Genomic DNA, 21,556 nt, shown 5'->3' on the forward strand with positions numbered 1-21,556 from the left:
CAACCCCTATGACTCTATGATTCTATGCTTTCTATGATTGCCACAGGTTTTTTTTAGCTATATCCACGTCTTTCCATCCTGATGGTTAAGACTTCATTCTTTCTACAAGTCTCTAAAGAAATTAATTGTATTCAGTTTCTTATGATCTATTTGTATAGATATTGGTGCTTTTTAAATAAAAGTAGCATTTTTGTCCTGCATTTACATTGAAACAGCCTCAGTTGCTACAAAGGTTAGATGACGAATTTGGCCATAATTCACTAAGGTATTTCTCTTCCTGAAGTGTCTGTATTCCTTTTCAACTATTCCTTTTCAGCCTCCTCAATGTTTCCAGATTTCCTTCTGTTATTGCATCTTCATTATGTTGCATTTTAGAAGTGATTCCCTTATCCAGTGGTGATCCAGATGTGCAGTCTGTGGTTCTTCATTGAACTTGCTCCAGTATGTCCATGTCTTTCTTGTGTTGGAGAGCCAGAAATGGACATAACGCTCCAGATGAGTCTCACAAGGGCTGCATAGAGACAAAAGAATCACCTCCCCTCCTAACCTGATGTGACCCAAACAATGATACAGCTGTGTAAATAGTATAAAAGCATAAATGTAGAAGTGATATAAAACGTACAATGGTACAGTGTAGGGGCCAGATGGCTGTGAAGTGGGGGTAGGATTAGCACCAGCGTAATCTACTTGGATCCTGAAAAACGTGTAATTGTGTAACCATATCCCCGTGCTTCCAATTTGTTGGTGTAAATTGGGTTATACAGGCAGTCCTCATGGATGAGGCTGAGAAGGACCCCACCTTCTTGGGGCAGAAGTAAAATGATGCTTTTATTTTACTTGGGATAAGTACTTGCAGAAAGAGGTAATTTCTAAGAAAGCAAAGACATTCAATTTTTAAGGTCAAATAACCAGGCAATTGCAGATCGAGTAGGAAAGGACTGTGTTTTATTTGGGGAACAGTGAAATCAGCTGGTTTCAAATTTCTTTCACAGTTTATTTCTCTGTAGCTGTGGTATAAGCAAGAGCCAGCCAATATCATCGTCTGCCAGTAGGAAATCTCCATGCTAGTCCTTACCCTTGGCACGTGGTAAAGTTGCAGCTGAGCCTATGGGGAGAAGTTAACAGGAAACATCAAATTCGCATTCAGAGGTAAATTGAAACCAATGATGAGTAACAAGCATGAATGTAAAACATATGCTTTTGCTTATGTTGTGTATCATTTAACATCATCCTTTTTGTTTTGCACTATTTCTACAGTGGTGCAGGCAGGACAGAAGTATGGAGATGCCTTTAGCATATGACTGTGCTTTGAATGCCAGCTGTCTTAATACTTTGTCTAGCACCAGCTACTCTTGAAGTGCTTGCTACAATTTCAGTTTGATATTTGTAGTCAACATTGCCTAGAAGGTTGGGTTTCACTTTTTTGGGAACAAAAAATTAGGTACAAAATGCAGTAGGGTGGATGTATTTTTCTTAGCTGTGGATTTGGCAAGTAAAAACCCCCTGCCAGGCCTTCAGGCAAAACATGATCCACTTCCTAATGGGTCCCTGGGGTGATTTGCTACCCCCAGAAGAGTACTCCGGTAAGGTTGTGCGTATATGTGTGTGTCTGACTGTTCAAAAACAGTAAAAACTGTAGAGCAGCTCCAGTGTTAGTCACCAATAAATGACCATACAATAAAATAAAATAAGAAAACAAAACTTATAAATTACTGTAACATCAGTCCCTTCTTTCTCCTCTTTCTTTTAAAATTCACCTTCTAATTTCCTGTGAAGTTGGACTGTTTTTATAGAGGTACCACCAGGTTGGCTGCTGGGCTCAGCTGTGCCCTGCTGTGGGTAGTTGCGGAGCTGGCTGGAACCAGCCTGAACTGGCTGTGTCCAGCACAGGACAGCCTTGACCTCTGCTCACAGAGGCCACCCAGCAACCCCTGCTGCTAGAAGCTGGCTACTGATATCCCATGCAGGGATGTACTGGTGGCGTGATGCTGGTTTTCATACAGTTAGCTGCTGTCTGTTTGACTTGGGATGGGCAAATCCTTCCAGGAAGGAAACCTGACATCGTTGACTTGTGTGATAAAAATGTTTGTGCTTTTCTCTTATGGTTAGCTTAGTGTTACATAATAACTACTCCAGAAAGCCCTGGATAGATGGCTGGGTTGGGTCAGGAGTGTTGAGGGAGCATGGGGAATTAGAAGTAAAACCAGTAAATCCCTTTATGTACAATGTTTGTGTACATAACTAGTACTCTAATTGCATCTCTCAGAGGAAGAACAGGGTGAAGCCCTTCCAGACCCTTCCTTTCTGCCTCTCCCAGCTGGCCTCAATTGGTCCAACTCTTTATACTGTGTTTTTGTCATGGGCATTTCTGATACAGTTTGTGGAGGTGGCTTCTCCACTGAAAATTCAACTATAGAAAAACTATAATAGAGGAAGCTAAAAATATACCAAATACCCTGGATCATTTGTACACTTGGCTTCAAAACCCTGGGGACTGACCTCAAGCATCTCTGAGTGTCTTCTCCCGTAGGCTCCAGTAGAAGCCAAGGACTCAAGTGGCCCAGGGGCTACCGTACATATTATCTCCCATTTGAAAGGCTTATCAGTGCTCAGGACTCCAGCTGAATTTAGTTCTTGTTTCATGTCACTTGATAAAGAGGCCTCACAATCTGACTGTAACCTGGAATATGCATTCGCCAGAAAACCACAGTGCCTATGAGAGCTTGTGTTTTTTATTAGCTAGTGGGATTATGGCTGTTACATTATTGATCACATTATTGAGATTTGCATATTATGTCCATCTTGCCTTTTTACTCATCAAACCTGGATCTACTGTGCAGGTCCTTTGAACTTGCTTTGTTTTTTATGGCAAAGGTACCTTTCAGAAGGATTTCAATTATTCTTTTCCTTTCTCAAACACTTCTTTCACTATATTGCCCCATACAGTGATTATGTCAATGTACTGTGAGTGTTTGGGGACTTTACCATTTTCCTGTGCAGTACGTATCTATCCGTGGAAATAGTAGTGCTGTGCCTCCATCCCCTACCTGTGAAAGGAAAGTGGCCCACAGTCTGCTGCCAAAGGAATCAAGAAATACACATAGGTCATGTCAGTTGTAGCGTACCACTCAATAACTGCCTTTAACTCCAGTTCATGGAGGGGTTCTAACATGGCTGGTACAGTAGCACACAATGGTGGCATGACTGTTCAGGCTGCAGTAGTCCACTGTTAGCCTCTACTCATCATCAAACTTTCACACTGGCCATATGGGACTTTACATCATGAGCAAGTCTTGTGGCTCACTCATTGGATCTCTCATCAATTAATCATCTCATGTATGGGAGCCAGGAATTCTCAACTGATGCGCAGGGACAGAGTGGGAAATGGAGAAAGCCTTGAGGCTGCGTAAGCACTGCTTAGCAATAACTAAAATATTGATGCCTTATCAATGCTGGTTTAGCCACAATTCTAGAAAATTAATGAAGAAAGCTAACTTCATCCCAGACAGACCTAGTACAGTGGAGAAACTATAAATTACAGAACTGGTATTTACAAAGCAAGTAAAAGAACAAAGACTAATCTCTGTTGTGTATATATTAGTAATTAAGGTAAAAGAACTCTAATCTAGCCAAGCATTTAAATGCTTGCTAAACTTCAGTGTGTGAGCAGTGATAATGATATGATGATTGTGCTTTGAGTGACCAGTGCTTGTGTTTAGCTGGATTGGAGTCTTCAAGCTGCAGAATTATTTACAAGCTGCATATAAGAAAAATCACTAAAAATGTGAAATGTTAAGACAGACAGTACTTTCCAGTGTGAATGATCAACAGTGTCTAGACTAAGGCAAGGATAGCTGATAAGTGCTGTTTATTTTCATATGCTGTACCTTGTGTGTTTTAGTATTTTTAATAGTCTTCTTTGGGGAAGAGGGGAAGAGAGAGTTCATGTCACTTTTGAGTATATTTTAAAATCCTGTCTCTTTTTCTCTTTGGCAGATGGATACCTTCTAGCCAGCCAGCGAGTCCTACTGCTGCTGCATGTCTGGCAGCAACTCTGAATGATCACATGACTCTTGATATGGATGCAGTCCTGTCAGACTTTGTTCGGTCCACAGGGGCAGAACCAGGTCTGGCAAGAGACTTACTAGAAGGTGAGTTTTCAGGATGCAAGTATTTCCTATGTTCACTACTTGCTTAAAGCAAGGACCAATCCTAAAAAGACAGCTCCAGTCTATGGAGACAGACAGTTCTTCATATTTTGATTAGAAAGCCAAGTCTTGTAATAAGCTGATCATACTAAGGTAAATGTTTTCAGCAAAAGCCTTAAAAAGTTTTTATTGCTATGTTGATGTTAGGTTAACTTTCAAGTAATACCTTTAAAGTATGTGTGCCAGGGAGAGAGGGGAGGGGCTTTAGCTGCAGTTTGTCATTTTCAGTTGCTTGAAAGTAGTTGTAAATGTTTTGGCTCACTGTGTAAAACAGCTAAGTTTGGTCTGAAGTAGATTTACTGTAAAGTGATAAGGAAACCAGATATATTTCAGGGGCCCAGTGATTATTATGCATATCCAAACTTCATGGTATGGGAGTCAAATGGCTAGGCTGAAAAACATCTAAGAAGCCACATCAGAAAAATAACTGGGTCTTCTTATTTTTTTTGTTGTTGTTTTATGTTTATAAGCTTAAAAGTAGAAAGACACCTTTGATATTTGAAGGCATTTTGTAATAGTTGCTTTTGTTCATTTCCTCTGATGTGACCTAACCAACAGTTGTGAAGATGGGCGGTTAGAAATGAGTAAACCATATCTAAATTGCACGGCTGTTCTGTGGCCTTGATACATGCACAGTAGGCTTCTTCCCTGAATTATTTTTTTAAAAAAATTTAATATGCTTTGAGAAACTGTGTGTTGAATCAAAGCACCAACTAAACAGCCACAGTAGACTTAAAAGTGAACACCAGGGCATATATCCCCTTGTTGCAAGAGCGATGTCACTTTATCACACGTATCCTGAAAGTTTTAAATTTTGCTCTAAGTTCTTTTTTTACTTTGGATTTTTCAGTAACAAAGAATGGTGTATTATTAACACAGAGGTACACACAATTCTGCAGCATTTCCCAAGTAATCTGTATTACATGTAATAAAACCTTCGAATACCCCACTATGAATATTATCATTTGCTCACTATATTTAAGAAACCTCTGTTTTGTCTGATTGATTTGATCAACCTGTCATTCTAGCCTAGGGTCTGTCTTAGTCTTTTTGCAAAAGGAGGGTTTTTCCTAGCATTATTAGGACTGATTTTCAGTTACTGTGCTGATAGAGCATTGCCAAAATTTGAAAAAGTATGCGTACCTATTGGAGGTGGTTCAGAAGAGTTACATATCTTGTTTTCTTTGGTTATACCTTTTCCTTGCTATACAGGGTAATGCCTCCAAATAAATCTAGAATAGTATTTTTCTGTGTTGTACTTGTCATTTCTGTAGATGAATAAATTCACACTATGAATATTAACAAAGAAATAAACAATAAGCTATTTAATTATTGTGAACAGGCTAATAGACATAAGCATCTAGCTCAAAGTAGTTCCTCCTACACAGGAATTTTTCAGAGTAAAAGGGATTGGTGCTAGTTGTGGACAAGATGACTTCACGGGAACATTTCAGCACATGTAGTTGTGGCTACATGTGGTGTAACAACTTCTAACACTGGCCATATCTTGTGCTGATAGTTATTGATCCCAGGGTTTCTCATTTGTTTAAAAAAGACACAGAAGGGATTGCCACCTTCACACCATTATGACTATCTTTCATAGTTGTCACAGTGTGTAGATTCTCTGTGAGCAAACCCGAAACCCATGAAGTAACCTCTCAAAAGATAAGCAGTATTCAGAAGAGCAACCCCACAGCATGGTGCACAAGGCCATAGGAAATGTGTTGCATCTGGTCTTGGAATGATGATGTTTGTATCACATTTTCAGTTCAAAGTTTGAAAACATGTATGCACAAGTATTTTTGAGAAATCTCAAGATTGGTTTTTTCTTTGTAGCCCCAAAATCAGCAAAAAGCTTGCTTATATAGATCCTCATTTCCATATAAGCACAAGTTTTGGTCACTTCTTTTAAGGCCTCATAGCCCTTCTCTCTAACTGTTATGCTCACAGATTCTATTTCATAACTTGCTCAGACTGAATGTTTGTATTGTGTTTCTATAGACGTGTATATAGAGTATACACATCTTTTTCAGATCCATTTCTAATGCCTTTTCCTTTATTCATCTTTTGGGGGAAATTTCTTCAATGTCACAGACCTGTAGATAGTCAAGGATACTAGTTTCTGCTTCCTTATCCAATTATTTTAGTTAGATTGTCCTGTGGATGCATCAGGACAGTATTGTGCACAGTGTGGTGGTTCTCCCTGACAACAAATGGATGAGTTAAATACACACTGATGGCTGTACAAATAGCTTAAAAATCTATACATTGCATATAGATTTTCTAAATTGCCAGAAGCTGTCCTCAGTATTGGTTCTGTTGATGTTTCCATACTCTGCCTGTCCTGCTGATAAAATCCCTCCAATTTTTTTCTGTTGAACTTTGTATTGAGCACATCTACTTGTCTCACTAAAACGTTCTGCTTGTTGTGCTTGATACATACCTTCAGAAAGTGTCCATACTTGATTTGAAATGAAGATGTAAAGAGATTTCTTTTAAAATGAAACATATATATACACATATGTATTGGTTCTAATTTTGTTTGTGTTTGGTTCTTTTTGACAGCTCTTAGTATCCTAAAAGAAATAGTAGAAACTAATTGCCTTTCTAGCTTATTTTGATAAGCCAAACATGTTGACCACCAGGTCTCACTTTCTGTCTCTGTATTTTCTCTATCATTCAAAAGAATGTATACAGCAGTGTTTTGGCTATTTGGCAAAGATTGTTTTTTTTGCAATTGCATGGTATAGGCTGCTGTTTGTACCTTTGGTGAAGTTTACTTTAGTATTGCACAGGGAGCTTGTGGTCAGGTCTGTGCTCAGCTTGATGTTTCAGAGCTACCAATTCTAGAATTTTGTGCAGTTGCTTAACTGTCAAGGAGCTGAGATTTCACAGACTTAAAATCTTAAAGTCATTATTTCAATGGTATGAAAACTTTGTCATGCATATCTGAAACTGGATGTAAATGCAGGCTTTTAAAGCTGCATCAAAATTAAAAATAGATTTGTTTTTCCTACTTCTGCCTAAGAAATTAATTTTATTTTCATGATATTGCTATGTCTCTCTCTAGAAAAGCCTTGTATCTGCCATTCACTGGTGTATAAAATTGCATTAGAAATTGCTTACTTTGTGTTTGTCCGATGCACATTTTGTGTTTCATTCCTACTTTTCAAACACTATTTATCGAGTCTGAAAGGCCAGTTGTAGGCTATTTGCTATTTACTATTTATGTGATACAGCTACGGGAACTTGCACATAGCCTTGGAGAAAGTACAAGGAAAGGAGACAGAAGGGGCTTAGCATTTAACAGCACATAGACCTACAATGTATTAAGTCACCTGTTTCATTTTTCTTGAGTATTGTAAAGAACCCTCTATTACAGTTTATTCTGATAATGTGGTAGATTTATAATAGCCAGTTGCTGCATTTGAAACTTGAGATTATGACCTGATACATCATAAAGCTCTGTATTATGTTTGATTCGGTGATTGCTTTCATTAAACTGCATATAAATATTTCAAAGCTAGGGGCTTTTCCCAACTGTTCAGTATAACAGCAGTAATATTTATGAGTGGATATGTTTTGGAAATGTACACTGTTTGTGTTAGTAATTAAGCGTAGCAAAGAATGTTAGCTTTATATTCATGTAGAGTTATATAACTGGCATATTGTAAAAGATGTGTTGTTTTCAAGTAGAGATTTTGACAGCACAAAATCGTTTACCTTACTACTAATATGTATCTCTTAAAGATATACAATCATATGAGTAATCAAAATTTATTTCTCTCTCTGATGTGCTGTGGATGCATAGTAACCCAGTCTAATGGGAGTTTAGAATGACTTAATAACTTTGAAGTGTGAATAATCTTCTGTCCTCTTTCTGCACCCAGCTTTTTTTTTTTTCCTTGCCTTTCAGCATCCCAATAACTGCATGCCCACTTCTAGGATGAGGAGCCAAAGTAGCTGAGATCATGAGAAAAATCTTTTTATGAGGATTATATATGGTGAACCCAAACAGCATCTTATCTCTCTCAGTTCAGGAGACTCTCATCTGCCCTTCTCTGTACTACTATAATTTTTTTCGTGTGCCCACAGTGTGTCTGCATGCCTGAGCAATAGCTGAGTGAGCTATTTCTGGCCTGAATTCTCCAGATGATTTGTCTCCACATCAGAATCTGTCTTCCATTAGAAGCTGCAGTACTCTTTGTCCACTCTGTTAGTTTCTGGCAGTGCCTAGTGCATAGAACACTTCATGCTTATTTTCAGTTGATTGTTCTCCTTGGTTACCTTCCTGTACTTTTTATACTGAAGGGCTTTTTCTTCCTCTGCTCAGCACTTTTTGCTTTCTTTATCTGAATGCTGTCCTCGACCACCCAGACTACATCTATAATTCTTTTCAATTGAAAGAACAGCTTTCTACCAGCCCTGCCAAAATTCTTAGCTACTATTATGGCTGAATTATTAAAATGATAAGCACAGTTCTTTCAGCTTGGTTATGACTGCAGGACTTAGCAGTGTTCATCCTTGTTGTTTACGACTCCAGGGAGGACACTTGGTTGTTAGCTATTTACACCTTCATCTCTAATGTTGCAGAGACTTTAAAGTAAATACCCAGCAGGAGTTGCCTTTTGAGAGCCTGCACACCTACAGATAAGTATTTCAAATTCATGGCATCTCCAAGTTGTCATAAATCTGGATGGTTTTATGTTAATGATTACAAGTCAAGCAAAGAATGATGAGTATGTCCCTTTGTAAATAAAAGGACACCAAAAGCTATTTGCTGACTGTAGTAGATAAAAAAATCGCAGGTTAGGGATAATGTGTGAGCAATACATGTCAGCAAATTATGGAGTGGAGAGTGACTGTGACAGTTGCTTGGCTGTCTGAGTAGTATTTGACACGGAGGACATGGAAACTGGATCTGGCATTACACAGTGGGATGGTTCAGAAATCAGAGAGATTTGAAGCAGATCAGTTTGTACCAGAAACATCTGCTACAGACCTGCAAACCTGAGATCCTGTCTCTGTAGACTTTCATTCAGAAGGAAGTAAGCTTCAGAAGTTTGTCTCACTCCCAAAAAAGTCCATATCAGATCTATTCTATCAACCTGCCTGAAGACAAGTGCACTCCCATCATTGTAAATCTTACTCTAACAAACTTTCACATAATTCCTTGAGACAAAGGCTTCATTTTGTACTAGAAATATCCAAGACCACCATGTGAACCTGTCTGTCTTTTCCCAAGTTTAAAAATGCTTCTTAAAATTGCATGCAAATCTCACATTGAATCTTGTGCACCAGGACAAGATTATTGCCAATTCTTTTCCTCTATGTATTCTTCCAAAATGTATTGCCCCCTATTTTTAAACATATGGTTGTTGGTATAAATGTAGTTATTAATGAAACATGAAAAATCTTATCATACTTACAATTTTCCCCCTTGATTCAACTTAAAAAGAATAGAAATCAGTGATCTGAAATCTTTTTACTTCCAATAAAGGGCAAGAGCATGCTCTTGCCTTGTGCTATTACTTTTATGAAAACAAAAGCAACTTAGAACATTTTCATGGCTATCTGGTATAAAGCTTTAATATTGGAGTTCTATATTTATTAAGATGCTTACAACTGTTTTAAATTAATTGTGAATTAATACTTATGCATTTCAACTATGTATCATTAGCTCTGCCAATGATATTTTAGTGGATTGTACACATTTTCTAGACCATTTGTTTCTTAGAAATACTCTTTTCCAGCTTCACATTTATTTTTAGATTATTAATTCGTGAGTCTTTAATCTGTTTCATTTCATATCTCTCTGAGATCTTGTTCACCACTGCCTGAGGGTTTTAGCTTCTTTATGTACTCTCAAGAACTGTAAGTGTGCTTCTGGATGTGAGATATGCAAAGGAGGCATTACAGTTTTTTGGTTTGCACATTTGCTGACCAACTTTTCAGATTCCCTATTGACCTTTTTCCTGTTCACTAATACATGTTTTTAGATGTTTACCTACTTTTCCTAATAAGCTGGTTATGAATGATGTATTTTTTGAACTGCTCCTTTGTTGAAAAAGTTGGCATCTCTTTCTCTCAGCCTTTGCTGATCTTTCTAGTGTTTTCCTTTAAATCAGTTCCAAGTCCTTTGAATCACTGTATGATGAATCATGAAATATCAGAAGAAGCTAAAAAAAAAACCTCAGTAGTTTTCCTTCCACAAATAACTTGTATCCACGTAGTCACTTCCAAGGGAGATTGGTACCTATTGTTTTGGCTGTGATTGAAAATTCTTGAGAAATAATGGGCCTGGACAGTTGTCCGTCCCCTTGTGGAAATAAAGACAGCATGAAATACCTGTAATAGAAAAACTGGAGATGTGAGAACTAGGTGAACATCACAGAAGTTGGGGAGAGCTGAATGGAATGTTTAGTGTTGCTTTTTGCCCTCCCTTTAGTTTGATGGAATGAAAATGTGTAAATGAATGCTATCTAGATGCTACCAGATCTCTGTTAATGACGAGAGATTTATATTTCAGCTCTCACTTAAGTTTTGAGGATAACAGAAAAAGAGCAAGCAAACGCAAAAAAAAATCCTAGTAAAAGCCCCTGCTCAAGTGGTTAATATTGACAGAGCAGTTTGATAATAAATGTGACTTGGGTTAAAGAAACAACAATCTCAGAAAAATAGTTTGACAAACAGCCCATACAGGGATTAAATTATGGTATGTATTAGATTAGTGTCACAGAAAAACATGAAATCAGCTGCAAGACTCTCCAGATGTCATCTTTATATATATATATATGTGTGTGTCAATGGCAGCCAGACCCAAAGGCACCTTGACAACAGCAGAAAGACTTCTTGCCTCACTGAGCTTTGGGAAAAACCTTAAGCATAAGCAGTTAGGTTTGCATGATAGAGAACTGATTTCTCTTCAGCTCTGTTTGATCTCCAACTTCCCCGATATCCAGGAATGAGGAGGGCATATCCCTTTTTCTCATCAAGGCTGGCACCTTGAATCTCCTGTGCACCCAATAGCAGTAATGATGGAGTTGTTACGTATAACCTATTTAACCTGTGGCCTAAGGCAGAAAAAAAAAAAAAAAACTGTTAAAGAAAATAGTTTGATCTTTAAAACAAGTTATGCTGTATTTGGTTTACAGTGTCAGGGCTGTGGATGAACTTGGAGATTACTAATAGATCAGTTAGAACACAGCTTAGTTTTCAGGAAGCAGCAGGTGTGCAGGCCAAGACCACTGGGGGAAGGCACAGGATGAAGTATTTTAAAATGCCAGCAGTATAGACAACCATTAGGAGCTGAAGGACTTGTGAAATTCACTGGCAATAATAATAAAAATTAAAATCAATAAAAACAGAAGAATTCAAAGTGCATCAAAAATAATACATTTAACTGAAAAACTGCCCTTTTACTTGTACAGATGGCTTCATTTATTTATATAAATGGTATAGTATTCCACCATTATATAAAAGTAATTGCTCTGTATTTCCAGCTTTATATTGTGCTTAATCAAGGTATACATAGTCCACCATTAGTTCCAAAATGAGGCGATTGACTTTCCATTCATGAAATGTATGCAGTAAAGGAGGCTGACCCCATGGAAAATGTCAGAGATGCAGCAGATAGATGTCTCCTCAAAGAATAGCGTATATAAGCAGAATTCAAAGAAAAGCATGTAATTAATGGAGAGCAAGAGATAAATTTATGGTACTGTCATGTGATTGAGTGTACAAAGCTAACTTCCCAAAAATAGTCTCTTCTCTTCTCCCTCAGTCAGTTCCTTTTTTGGAATCCTTCTGGAAGGCTTGGCACAGGAAAGAGGAAGCTGAGCTGCTACCAATGTCTCGTTACACAGAGATCAAAATTGTCATTTCCAGCTGTCTGTTCAGCTTTGAGTGACTTTGCATTCTAGCAGAAAATGAGGCAAATGTTAACTTGCTATGTTATTTTCTTTTGGAAACGTGGACCAAAATGAAATCTTGTTTTTAAACCTATGGTCCAATTTTATCCTGCTTTGCATCTAAGTTTTTCAGAAGTAACAAAGCTGGTCTTGAGTTCCTAATTCTTATCTTATGCCTGTTAATATTTGTTAATCTGCTTTATGTCAAATAGGAAGAAGTGACTACATTTAAACTGATCTTGTAGATTGCTTTATTAGCAGCTGGTTTCTAAGAACAGACTTCCTTACATGAGAAAGACATTGATGGTAGACTTGGTATCTTAACAGACTGTCAGTTTTTAAATTTACTACCTCGTTTGTTTTTTTTTTTTAATTAATCATTGTGCATTGGTCTAGTGACACAAAATTGTAACTTTTTGTTGGTGAAAACTAACAATCAATCTTGAAAGGCAGAAGCTGCTTATAATTTTTCCAAATGCCCTTCTAGCGTAGTCACCTAAAGCTCTTAGCTTTAATAAATAACTTGCATTCAGTAAAAGGTCTCTTAGAATTATCAATGCTAGCATGAACTGAAGAGGTAAAAGACCTTTTGCAGTTAAAGGTGGAATTATTTCTTACTTAGTTACTGTGCCTTGTGCCTGTAATCACAATTTTAAATACCTGGACAGAGTCCAATGCAAAAAAAAAAAAAGTCATATGAAATGGTGAGGGTAAAATGTCAGAACTCTTTTAGTTCAGAACAGTTAATTGTAACCTCACTAGCATGTGGAACTATAAACATATGCTGCATTAAAAAGATAGCAGTATAGCAGTTAGGTTCAGCCAGGACATTTAAATAAATTTAAACAAGAATTTAGAATGATTGACCAATGTATATAGGTAAAAATATTCCCTTCTGGTAGTAAATAAAATGCAAGATTTCATAATGATTGGCAATTATGAATCTTCTCAGCCAACGACACCTCACAAAATATCATCCTTCCACATAGACAAGTATGCAGCAAGAATTCCTGTCAATGACACAGTACATGAACCATGCTCAGCTATTAATTCCTGTTATGGGAAATGTGAACATTTCCATTTTCCAAATATACAGGGTGTCAGGAGCACAGATATTAACTTTAAACTTAGACTGGGAAAAGTGGAGGTTGATAGGAAAAGAAAGAGATCCAAAATATTTCCTCCACTTTTGGAGAGCTAAATCAGTTCTTAACTTTCGGGTCTTTGAATTCTCCTGTACAATTGTATACTCGTGTTACATCAGGAAAAAAAATTAATTTTTTTTTTTCTACAGTTGGCAGTATGTTGGTCTATGTTAGACACGTCCTTTTTCATGAGAAGCCTTTAGTGTAGTATTCTTGGGGACTTGATTATTTAAATTATTTCACCTAAGTGTGAATCCCAGTAGATTAGCAAGAGATCATCATGAATGCATTAGCTTGGACTGTTACTTGCTGTGTTTGCTTCAAATTGAACTTAGAGGTCCACTTCATAGATTGTCTTGATACTCAGTGCCTTCCTGAAAGTTAGCTTATTGCCTGCTCTGTTTATCTTGACCCATAATGGCCACTGGTCCATTGAGTCAAACTGATGACTTAAAAGTCAAGATGATAACACTTGTTCTAGATTCATGCTATGAAACGTTGCGAAGACTTGTCTTCTTCAAACTTAACTGTAAGACTCAGAGTGCTTCTCATTTCTCTCAGCCTTGCAGACAACACTTTCAGCTAAAAACTCTTTCCTATATTCTTGGAAGGAAGAGGTCATGATGTGCAGATTCATGTTGTTTCAATTTTAACATGTGTAGCTGCTCAAAATCTGAGCTGAAAGATGGCACAGAAGCACATAGATGGAAAAAGAGCACTGGTTTTTCTTTTTAGAAGTATGTTATGCAGCCTGCCAAATACCAGATTTGTGTCTAGTCGATTGTAAACATCTCAGATTGTACATCCTTACAGGTAGTTTTCACCCTCATAAGGGGAAGGGCTACATGACACAAGCATGCCTGCCGAAAATTCCTGAGCCTGCTTAAATTGATTTCTCGCTGATCCACAATATAGTCTCATGTAAAATGCTGGGTCTGCTAAATGAGCTAAAAGGAGAGATGATGTGCCTCCCACCTAACAGCTGGTGCTTTGTATTTGTGGGATGGCTGCTACGCCAAGGACACCTTTCTGTATGCTGGCATGGAGTATTGAGTCACAGAGGCCTGTTCTCTGCAGTACATTTGAAAGAGTTACGATGACGTTGTCAGGCAGCAAAACTGTTCCTGTTCTGTGGGCAGGGATGCTTTGTTGAATTTTAATTTTTTTCTTCCATAAGGAGGTTTGTGGGTTTTTTTTTCCTGTGGATGCTTTGAATTAGCTTCAGTAATACTGGGATTGTAGTTATTTTGCAATTAAAAAATAAAAATACAGCCAATTGCTGTAAAATATTTAAGAAATGATGGCAAAAACCTTGAAAGTTACATTGCTGGTACTGGTTCTTCAGTAGTCTCTCGTTTTAAAAAGTGTTTGCTAACTGGTATTGCATTCAACTGTGAGTTTCATTAACAACAAAAATGTAAAGTTGATGGGCAGATACTGTACCTGATTAGAATAGTTAAAAATTCCATAAGGTGTGTCCAGTTTACTTTTACTACCATCTCAGCAAAATACCTTTTTCTACTTTCTTGTACTTGTCATATTGAAAAATTATTATCAGTAACTTGTTCAGTTTCATCATCTTTTTGTGCTTCCATAGACCTAATTTTTATTTTCTGAAATACACCATTCTGCAATCTTGTCCATGTTGCTTTCTTCGTGAGCTGTGTAGCATTGTGGCTTCGTTTTCTCCTTTGTTTTGTGAAAGTTTCACATAAATTCTTACTGAATATTTTTATTGCATCTGCTTTCTTGATATATGCATCAGCAGCTCATGTCTAATTCTGTCTAACCTTCCTCTTCTGCATCCTTTTTGGTCCTGTTTGGCTTTAGACAGCATTTCCTGACCCTTTAAAAATTCCCTTTACTGAATTCCTGTGTGTATATTGTTTCTGCAAGTTGCCTTTCATTGCAGTGCTTACTACTTGGCTCTCTTCTAGTTCCCCACCTCAAATGGCATCCTTTCTAGCATTTTGTTTATCATTTAATCAGGAATTGCTGGTGACCTTTCAAATGTTCTTTTTAACATATTGTAGTAGGTGGATATTTGAAAGCTTGGCGGCAGGGAAGTGCTTTGTAGTTGCATGCTTCCTATTCCTACTAATTAATGATAAATGTCCTCTAGTTTTATAATATCTGATTAAAGAAGTGAAAGACAATAATTAACTGTTACAACCACATTAAGCTATGCTATTTTAGCCTAAACAATAAAAATAAAAAAAAAAAAAATAATAGCATGTTGCTCAGGTCTTCCTGCCTGAATATTATCTGTCTGAAAACCATAAAATCTTGTATCAGTACAACTAGTGTAGGCACTTAATGAGTGCTTCATTTTTGTTATTAGAGAGTGTGAGCTGTGATCTGACAAAGCAAGTGCTTAACATTGAGCAAGAAAGGATTACTCATGTGCTGCAGAGCATTAGTAAGTCACTCTCTTCTCACAGCACAGTCAAGTTGAAGACTTGACTAGGGAAAAAGATTTAAAAAAAAGATGGGCCCTTATTCTGCAGAAAACCAAGGGGGAATGCAACTCTCCAAGCACTATGAAAGCTACATGTAAAACCTGAGTGGTGCTAACTCCACTGCCTTTATGAAGGCAGAATGTATTTCCCATCTAAAAAAATTAGAGTATGTGATAGTATTGAAGCAAACAGTTTAGAGCAGAAGTCTAAAGTTTCTAATGCTCTTCTGCTTCCAGGTTTCAGCTTTCAAGGTGATCAGGAAATATGGAGCGAGTTGGAAAGATATCTGTTAGAAGACAGAAATCAAGACATTGTCAGGAGGCCACTCTGAAAGTTATTCAACAGAGCTTCCAATAGAGACCATTATATAGTTGCATTGGTTTTGTTGGTTTTTTTTAAACTAGGCAATTTATTATTTTATTTAAAACTCAATAAAGTGGTGATATTTTAAGATAATACCTGTTCAGACAAACCCCTGGGTGTGTGATAGTAGAGCATTTTTAGTCCCACTTATGAAAAAGTAATTATGTAAATGTTTTACAGTTGTTACAGTGCTATTCCAGCTGTTTGTACATAGCGCATAGATCCAGTGTGGTGGACTCTGCAGGAATATTTCTTGTCCTGTGAAGTTTACTCTGGTTTGGATTGACCTTTTCATTGGCTTGTACCTAACTTCCTTGCTGCAGAGTTTGAGGGAAATCACAGTGATTTATTCTAAATTTCTGACTGGCCTATTGGCTCAGTTGTTTGTCCATCTAATTCCCAGTCTTGTCCCTGGAGTGATTTTCCTGCTTGTATGCCTCAAGAGGAGAACAGTAGTAGTCAAGGCTAATATAACCATTTAGGTCTTGGTCTTTGGTTTCTTTTATCAAGTGTTTTCTAAGGAGAGGATGGTGTTCACAGGTTAAGGACAAGAAGGCAAGGTAGAAGGGCTGGGAAAGGTGAAAGAATGAGGTATATTCTCTGATCACAATGTAGTCAGTCCTAATGATTTCACCTCAACCTTTCCCTCCCTCAAAAGGTTGATTTAATAGCAGATTACTTTCCCTAGCGTTCACTAAAGATATGATGCCCAAAGAGCAGCGTGCCAAGGTGAGAACATACTCTCTGCAGATCCTGCAGTAGTAGTTTTCCATAGGCAATGCTTTTGATAGCTGCCTCCTTTTCAACTTCTTTCTAGACTGGGATTTGGAGTCCAGTGAACCTACCACAGAAAGCCTTGTCACTGGACACTGCCTCTCATTCTTTGCCCCTTTCTTCCTCTTGGTGCTTTTATATGTCGGTCTTGGTTGAAGTGTGCTAAGGAAACCTAGGCTTTGCAGAGCCAGGACCAAGGTCTGGGAAAATTTTGTCTCTCAGCTTGCTCTCAGAGCATCAGATCACTGCAAAACGCGCTTCTGAACACTTCTTGGACTCCTCATATTGTCTAAATAGGCCAGAGACACGGGTGGGGGAAGCAGTCCACCCTGATGATTAAGAAAAGCTGAATCATCTGGAACGCTTCTGAGGTGGGTCCTACTCTTGTTGTGCTTTAGCATCATTTTTTTTTTTTAATAATCCTATACCAATCGAGCATGAAGTGGTAAGGCAAAAATAGGTAAGTGGCTTCTTAAATTATATATTGTTCTATCTTTGTTTTTTTCTTCAGGCTGACAATGCCTTCTGTTGTTATTTAAGCTACCATTATTTAGGACAGAAACTTCACAGTATAACTGAGTATATTTATGAATTTCCCTTTCATGTAGATGCCTTGATTTCTCTGACACTAAAACATCAGTACCAGCACTCAGTCAGACTGGATCTTCCATTCCTTACTCAGCTGCACTCTTGTTTTGTTTTGTTATTTTTCTTCCACACTAGAAACACTTGGTTTTAAAGCAGAGACTTTTCAGTCCTGTTAAATTTTGCACCTGCTGACTCACACAGCACTTGCAGCTGTTAGGGAAATAACTGTTCATTAAGAGTAATCTTTCTGTTGAGTTAGTGAATTAATTTGATCCCAGCATCCTGATCATGATTGACTACCCATGTTTTCTAACCAGCTTTGTGGTGCTCCAGCTTTTGGTGACTGACGTTCTCTGACCACTAGAAACTTAAAGCCTTTCATGTGAACCCACTGTGTCAGTGCTGCTTTGGAGCAGTTCAGTAACTGACAGAGTGCTACCTACCAGTGACTTGGCATCTGATGTGCCTGTACTGAAATAACGTTGTTATGCCTGTGAAATACCTTTTAAAATACAGTAATACATCATATAATCAAAGAAGTTTGCAGTCAGGGAACAACAGGGTGTGTCAGATAGGTATTAAAAAAAATAGTGGACAATCTGAAAAATAGTGTTGTGGGATTCTTGTCCTTCAGATTGCAACAAGAAGTCTTACTTGACTTAGTTTAGTTGATGAAACTATGCAAAATAGATCAATTACCTGTTGCTGCTTCTTCAGCCTTGTGACTGAGGGCATGTCGGTGCCTATGTCATATGTAACCTCTGTGGTATAGGAAAGATTGTTCCTTTTTGTTGAGGGCCTGTGGAGGAAATGACAATAAAAGACAATAAAAAAGATGTGACAGAGCAGGGACTTCTGTGAGGAGCTGTCTAGGAGATTTTAGAGAAGAAGAGGGAATAGACATGCAAACAGAACTTTGGTAATAGAAAAAGTGAGTGTTTTCCTGGGGATTCTGAGAGGCTGTATACAGTCTGTACCAAACCAGAAGGCTGCTGAAATCTGTTGGAGAAGTAGCAAGACTGGAAGGAGGGACCTACCCTGTGAGGCATTATGTGGGATATATTTCATTTGAATGCTACATTAATTTATTTTCATTGTTTCTGATTCAGCATCCCTCAGGTTTTTTAATTCTTTCAAACCTTATCTTGGAATGTAATAAGATACAGCTTTTAAAAATTGCAAAGCTTTTGATATGCACTTTAGAGGAGGAGTGCTGGGCAGAATTGCATCTATTCATCTCCAGAATCATAAGCCCTACTACTTTCTTCAGTAACTTTCAGCTGAAACTTTCTCACCTGCCATATCACTCTGCTAGAAATAGTTCTTCAGATAATCAGCTCTGGACATCTCTGAATTTAATAACCTTTCTGATTTGTTCCCAGCTTGTCCGTTGCTCCTGTGGTCTGAATCATATCACACTTTTTATTAGAGCTCTTCACTTACTTTTTTTTTTAATTTATACTACATTAAGTTTTTGTACTTCTTTGTATTTCTTTACACAGTGTCTTAAAAATGCCTGTGTTTTTTTCCTCACTTCCTTTCCCCTAATTCTCTTTGCTGCCTCTTGTTTTCTCTACTTTGATTTAAGAATTTACGTCTTTAATCCTCACAAACTGGTGAATTCTACTCTTTTTTACGGCGATGGGAAAATCAAAAGGTCCAACATCTATATTTAGTTGTGAAAATGTAAACCAAAATGAGAGGAAGCCTTAGCCAAGGGAGCAAACTTGCATGTTTCCAGTACAGAGAGTAGCTGAAAACACTTATGCTAGTCACTTTAGGGTGGCTAATATTAAAAAACACTATTTCATGGAGATGGAAGGGTGTTTATTATGTTCTCTAAGTTGACTGAATTCTTTTCTTGCATTCCAGTGCTTAGAGGCTTCAACAAATTTAGAGCAAGTGAGTCCAATAATAATTTTCTGTGTTGGTTTTCTGATCTTTAAGGCTTTGGTGCTGAATTGGTGCTTTTGTTCAGGAGATGGGACAACTCCAGGGAGATGGAGAGATTTGGGAATAAAATATTTCTTTGTAAGATACATTTACATATAGAAATTTTAAGTATAGTTTCAAGTCTCTATTTGAAGTTCAGTTGCTATATAGTACCACAGAGCATAACTCGAGTCACTATGCAATTTAGTTTGAAATACAACACACCATGAGCCTCGTTTCTGAAGGCTGACTGTAATTGTTACAATAGAACTTTTATATAAGATGAATGTGTTTGGCATAAAATGAAGGACAGTGAGTTTTGTGTTAATTTACTGATTTTCTGCTTTCCTATTCCAGACATTAAAACCCCATCACACAGCAGTCACGAAGCAGCACACACACTGTGATTTTTGTTAGATTTCAGAACTTATACATGAAAACACCTTGAGCAGGTGATCTGTAAGGAATGCTCTGACATTAGAGAAATGCTGTGTTCCTCAATACAGGTCTGTTACTCAAGAATCTGTACTGAATAAACCCAGGCTGCCGCTCAAATTCACATAGTGCTGGACTTGTAGCGTTGCCAGTACTTTGATAATGCTATTTTGTTTAAACCAGCATTTCCTAGAATTGTATTTATTGTCACTTTAACTTTTTTTAAAAAAAGGTTTACTTTGTTTTCTTCATGGTTGAGATGAAGATTTAGAAAACATATTGTAAGTACCTCCTAAAAACAGGACTGAAGAAAAGCAATCCCTATTCCAAACATTGATATGTGATCACATCAGTCTTGGGAACATACTGATGAGTCTTCGATGTTTGGGTTGGGGAACTTGATTCAGATGACTATATATATAGTTAGCTGAGAGCCCTGACTGGATTATAGCCATTGAATCTACTTGCTCTAAGATCTCTGACAATTTTCACTGAATTTGCATTATTGTCCTACAGGCTTTCTCATAGATGATTACAGTATAATCTACATGATTCTACACCACTGGCTTGGTTTTTTATATTAAGGACTACACAAAATCTATATAACATTCTTTCTCTGTGATATTAATTCTAGCACAATTTTGCTTAGTACTTCAAAACCCGAGATAGTTTAGTTCAACCCTGTAACAACTGTTTGTGCTGATTTTTTCCTACTTCAGTTAGTTTTGTTCTTCACAGAAATGACTATGGCAGTAAAAGACACTTTTATCTGCATTAAAACTTCCTTGTACTATTTTTAGCTTATTCGCCTTTGTGTAAGCAAATAAGTTATATTTAACTGTTACTCAGATAATGTAGCTTCTTAAAGTACATAAAGTGTCAACTTAATGGTGTAATAAATCATGCATTAGTCAGAATCCGGTTACCTTTGAATTCCCAGAAAAAGTGCTCATGGAATGCTGTGGGTTTCTTGTAATTAGTGGAGTCACTTTCTTGCTACTAAGTATTTGAAAATTTCCAGTTAAAAACAAGTACTTGGAGAATGCTAGGACATCTGTATATTTTAACTTAGGATTGTTTTGAAAATAACATACAAACATCTCAGCCTTTTTTTTGTTGTTATTTTTTGAGAGTGACAAAGTACCATTTCACCACCTGTACTAAACAGTCTTCTTTATGTCTGGTATTAGCTTGTGTTCTGTTATTGCTGGTCATAGCAATTTGATGAAGTGGGAGCTTGGAAGCAGATTTTTTACAGGATTCTGTGCTGGTATCTCACACAGATGTGAAACCACACTGTCTGGTTTGTTACAAAACACTGCCCTGTACTTTTGGCTTTCTAGAAGACAGAGAGATAAAGTTTTGTCTGATGTATAAGATAAAGGGACCTAAAGTATTTCACATTTACTTTATTGCTGCTCTGCAAATAGATAAGAAATTTTCTCCTCTTGTGCTATAGCACTAACAGTCATGTCTTCCCATAATTGCTGATACTTATTATTTATTATTAATACAACTGTACAGATGTGAATTACTACTGTCTCTCATTATTTTATGTTAAATTCAGTGGGATTTAGTGTTCATCTTAAATTGCCAGTTTCTGGAACCATTTCTTTGGAAACCAAGGAAGAGAAGTCCTGGTGTTGATTGCCTTGTATGACAAAATGTCTGGATTTCTGGATGCAAGGAGGGCAGTGGATACCATTCACCTCAACACTGGCAGGCTTTTGATGGTCTTTTCC

The 21,556-nt window shown here is 37.4% G+C and overlaps 1 protein-coding gene across 1 annotated transcript in view; it reads left to right on the forward strand.

The window, feature by feature from the left end:
- Positions 1-3,996: 3,996 nt before the first annotated feature.
- The window catches only part of LOC103776333 (OTU domain-containing protein 7A-like), a gene marked incomplete at both ends in the record, with an annotated part of 22,245 nt that continues 4,685 nt past the window's right edge, over positions 3,997-21,556 (forward strand). The window contains one exon of the mRNA XM_008943843.1: positions 3,997-4,151. Within this exon, the coding sequence (XP_008942091.1) occupies positions 3,997-4,151 (155 nt within the window). The remainder of the gene's footprint in view (positions 4,152-21,556) is intronic.

This window comes from Merops nubicus, unplaced genomic scaffold (genome assembly GCF_000691845.1).
Source record: "Merops nubicus isolate BGI_N331 unplaced genomic scaffold, ASM69184v1 scaffold44220, whole genome shotgun sequence".
NCBI classification, from domain to species: Eukaryota; Metazoa; Chordata; class Aves; order Coraciiformes; family Meropidae; genus Merops; species Merops nubicus.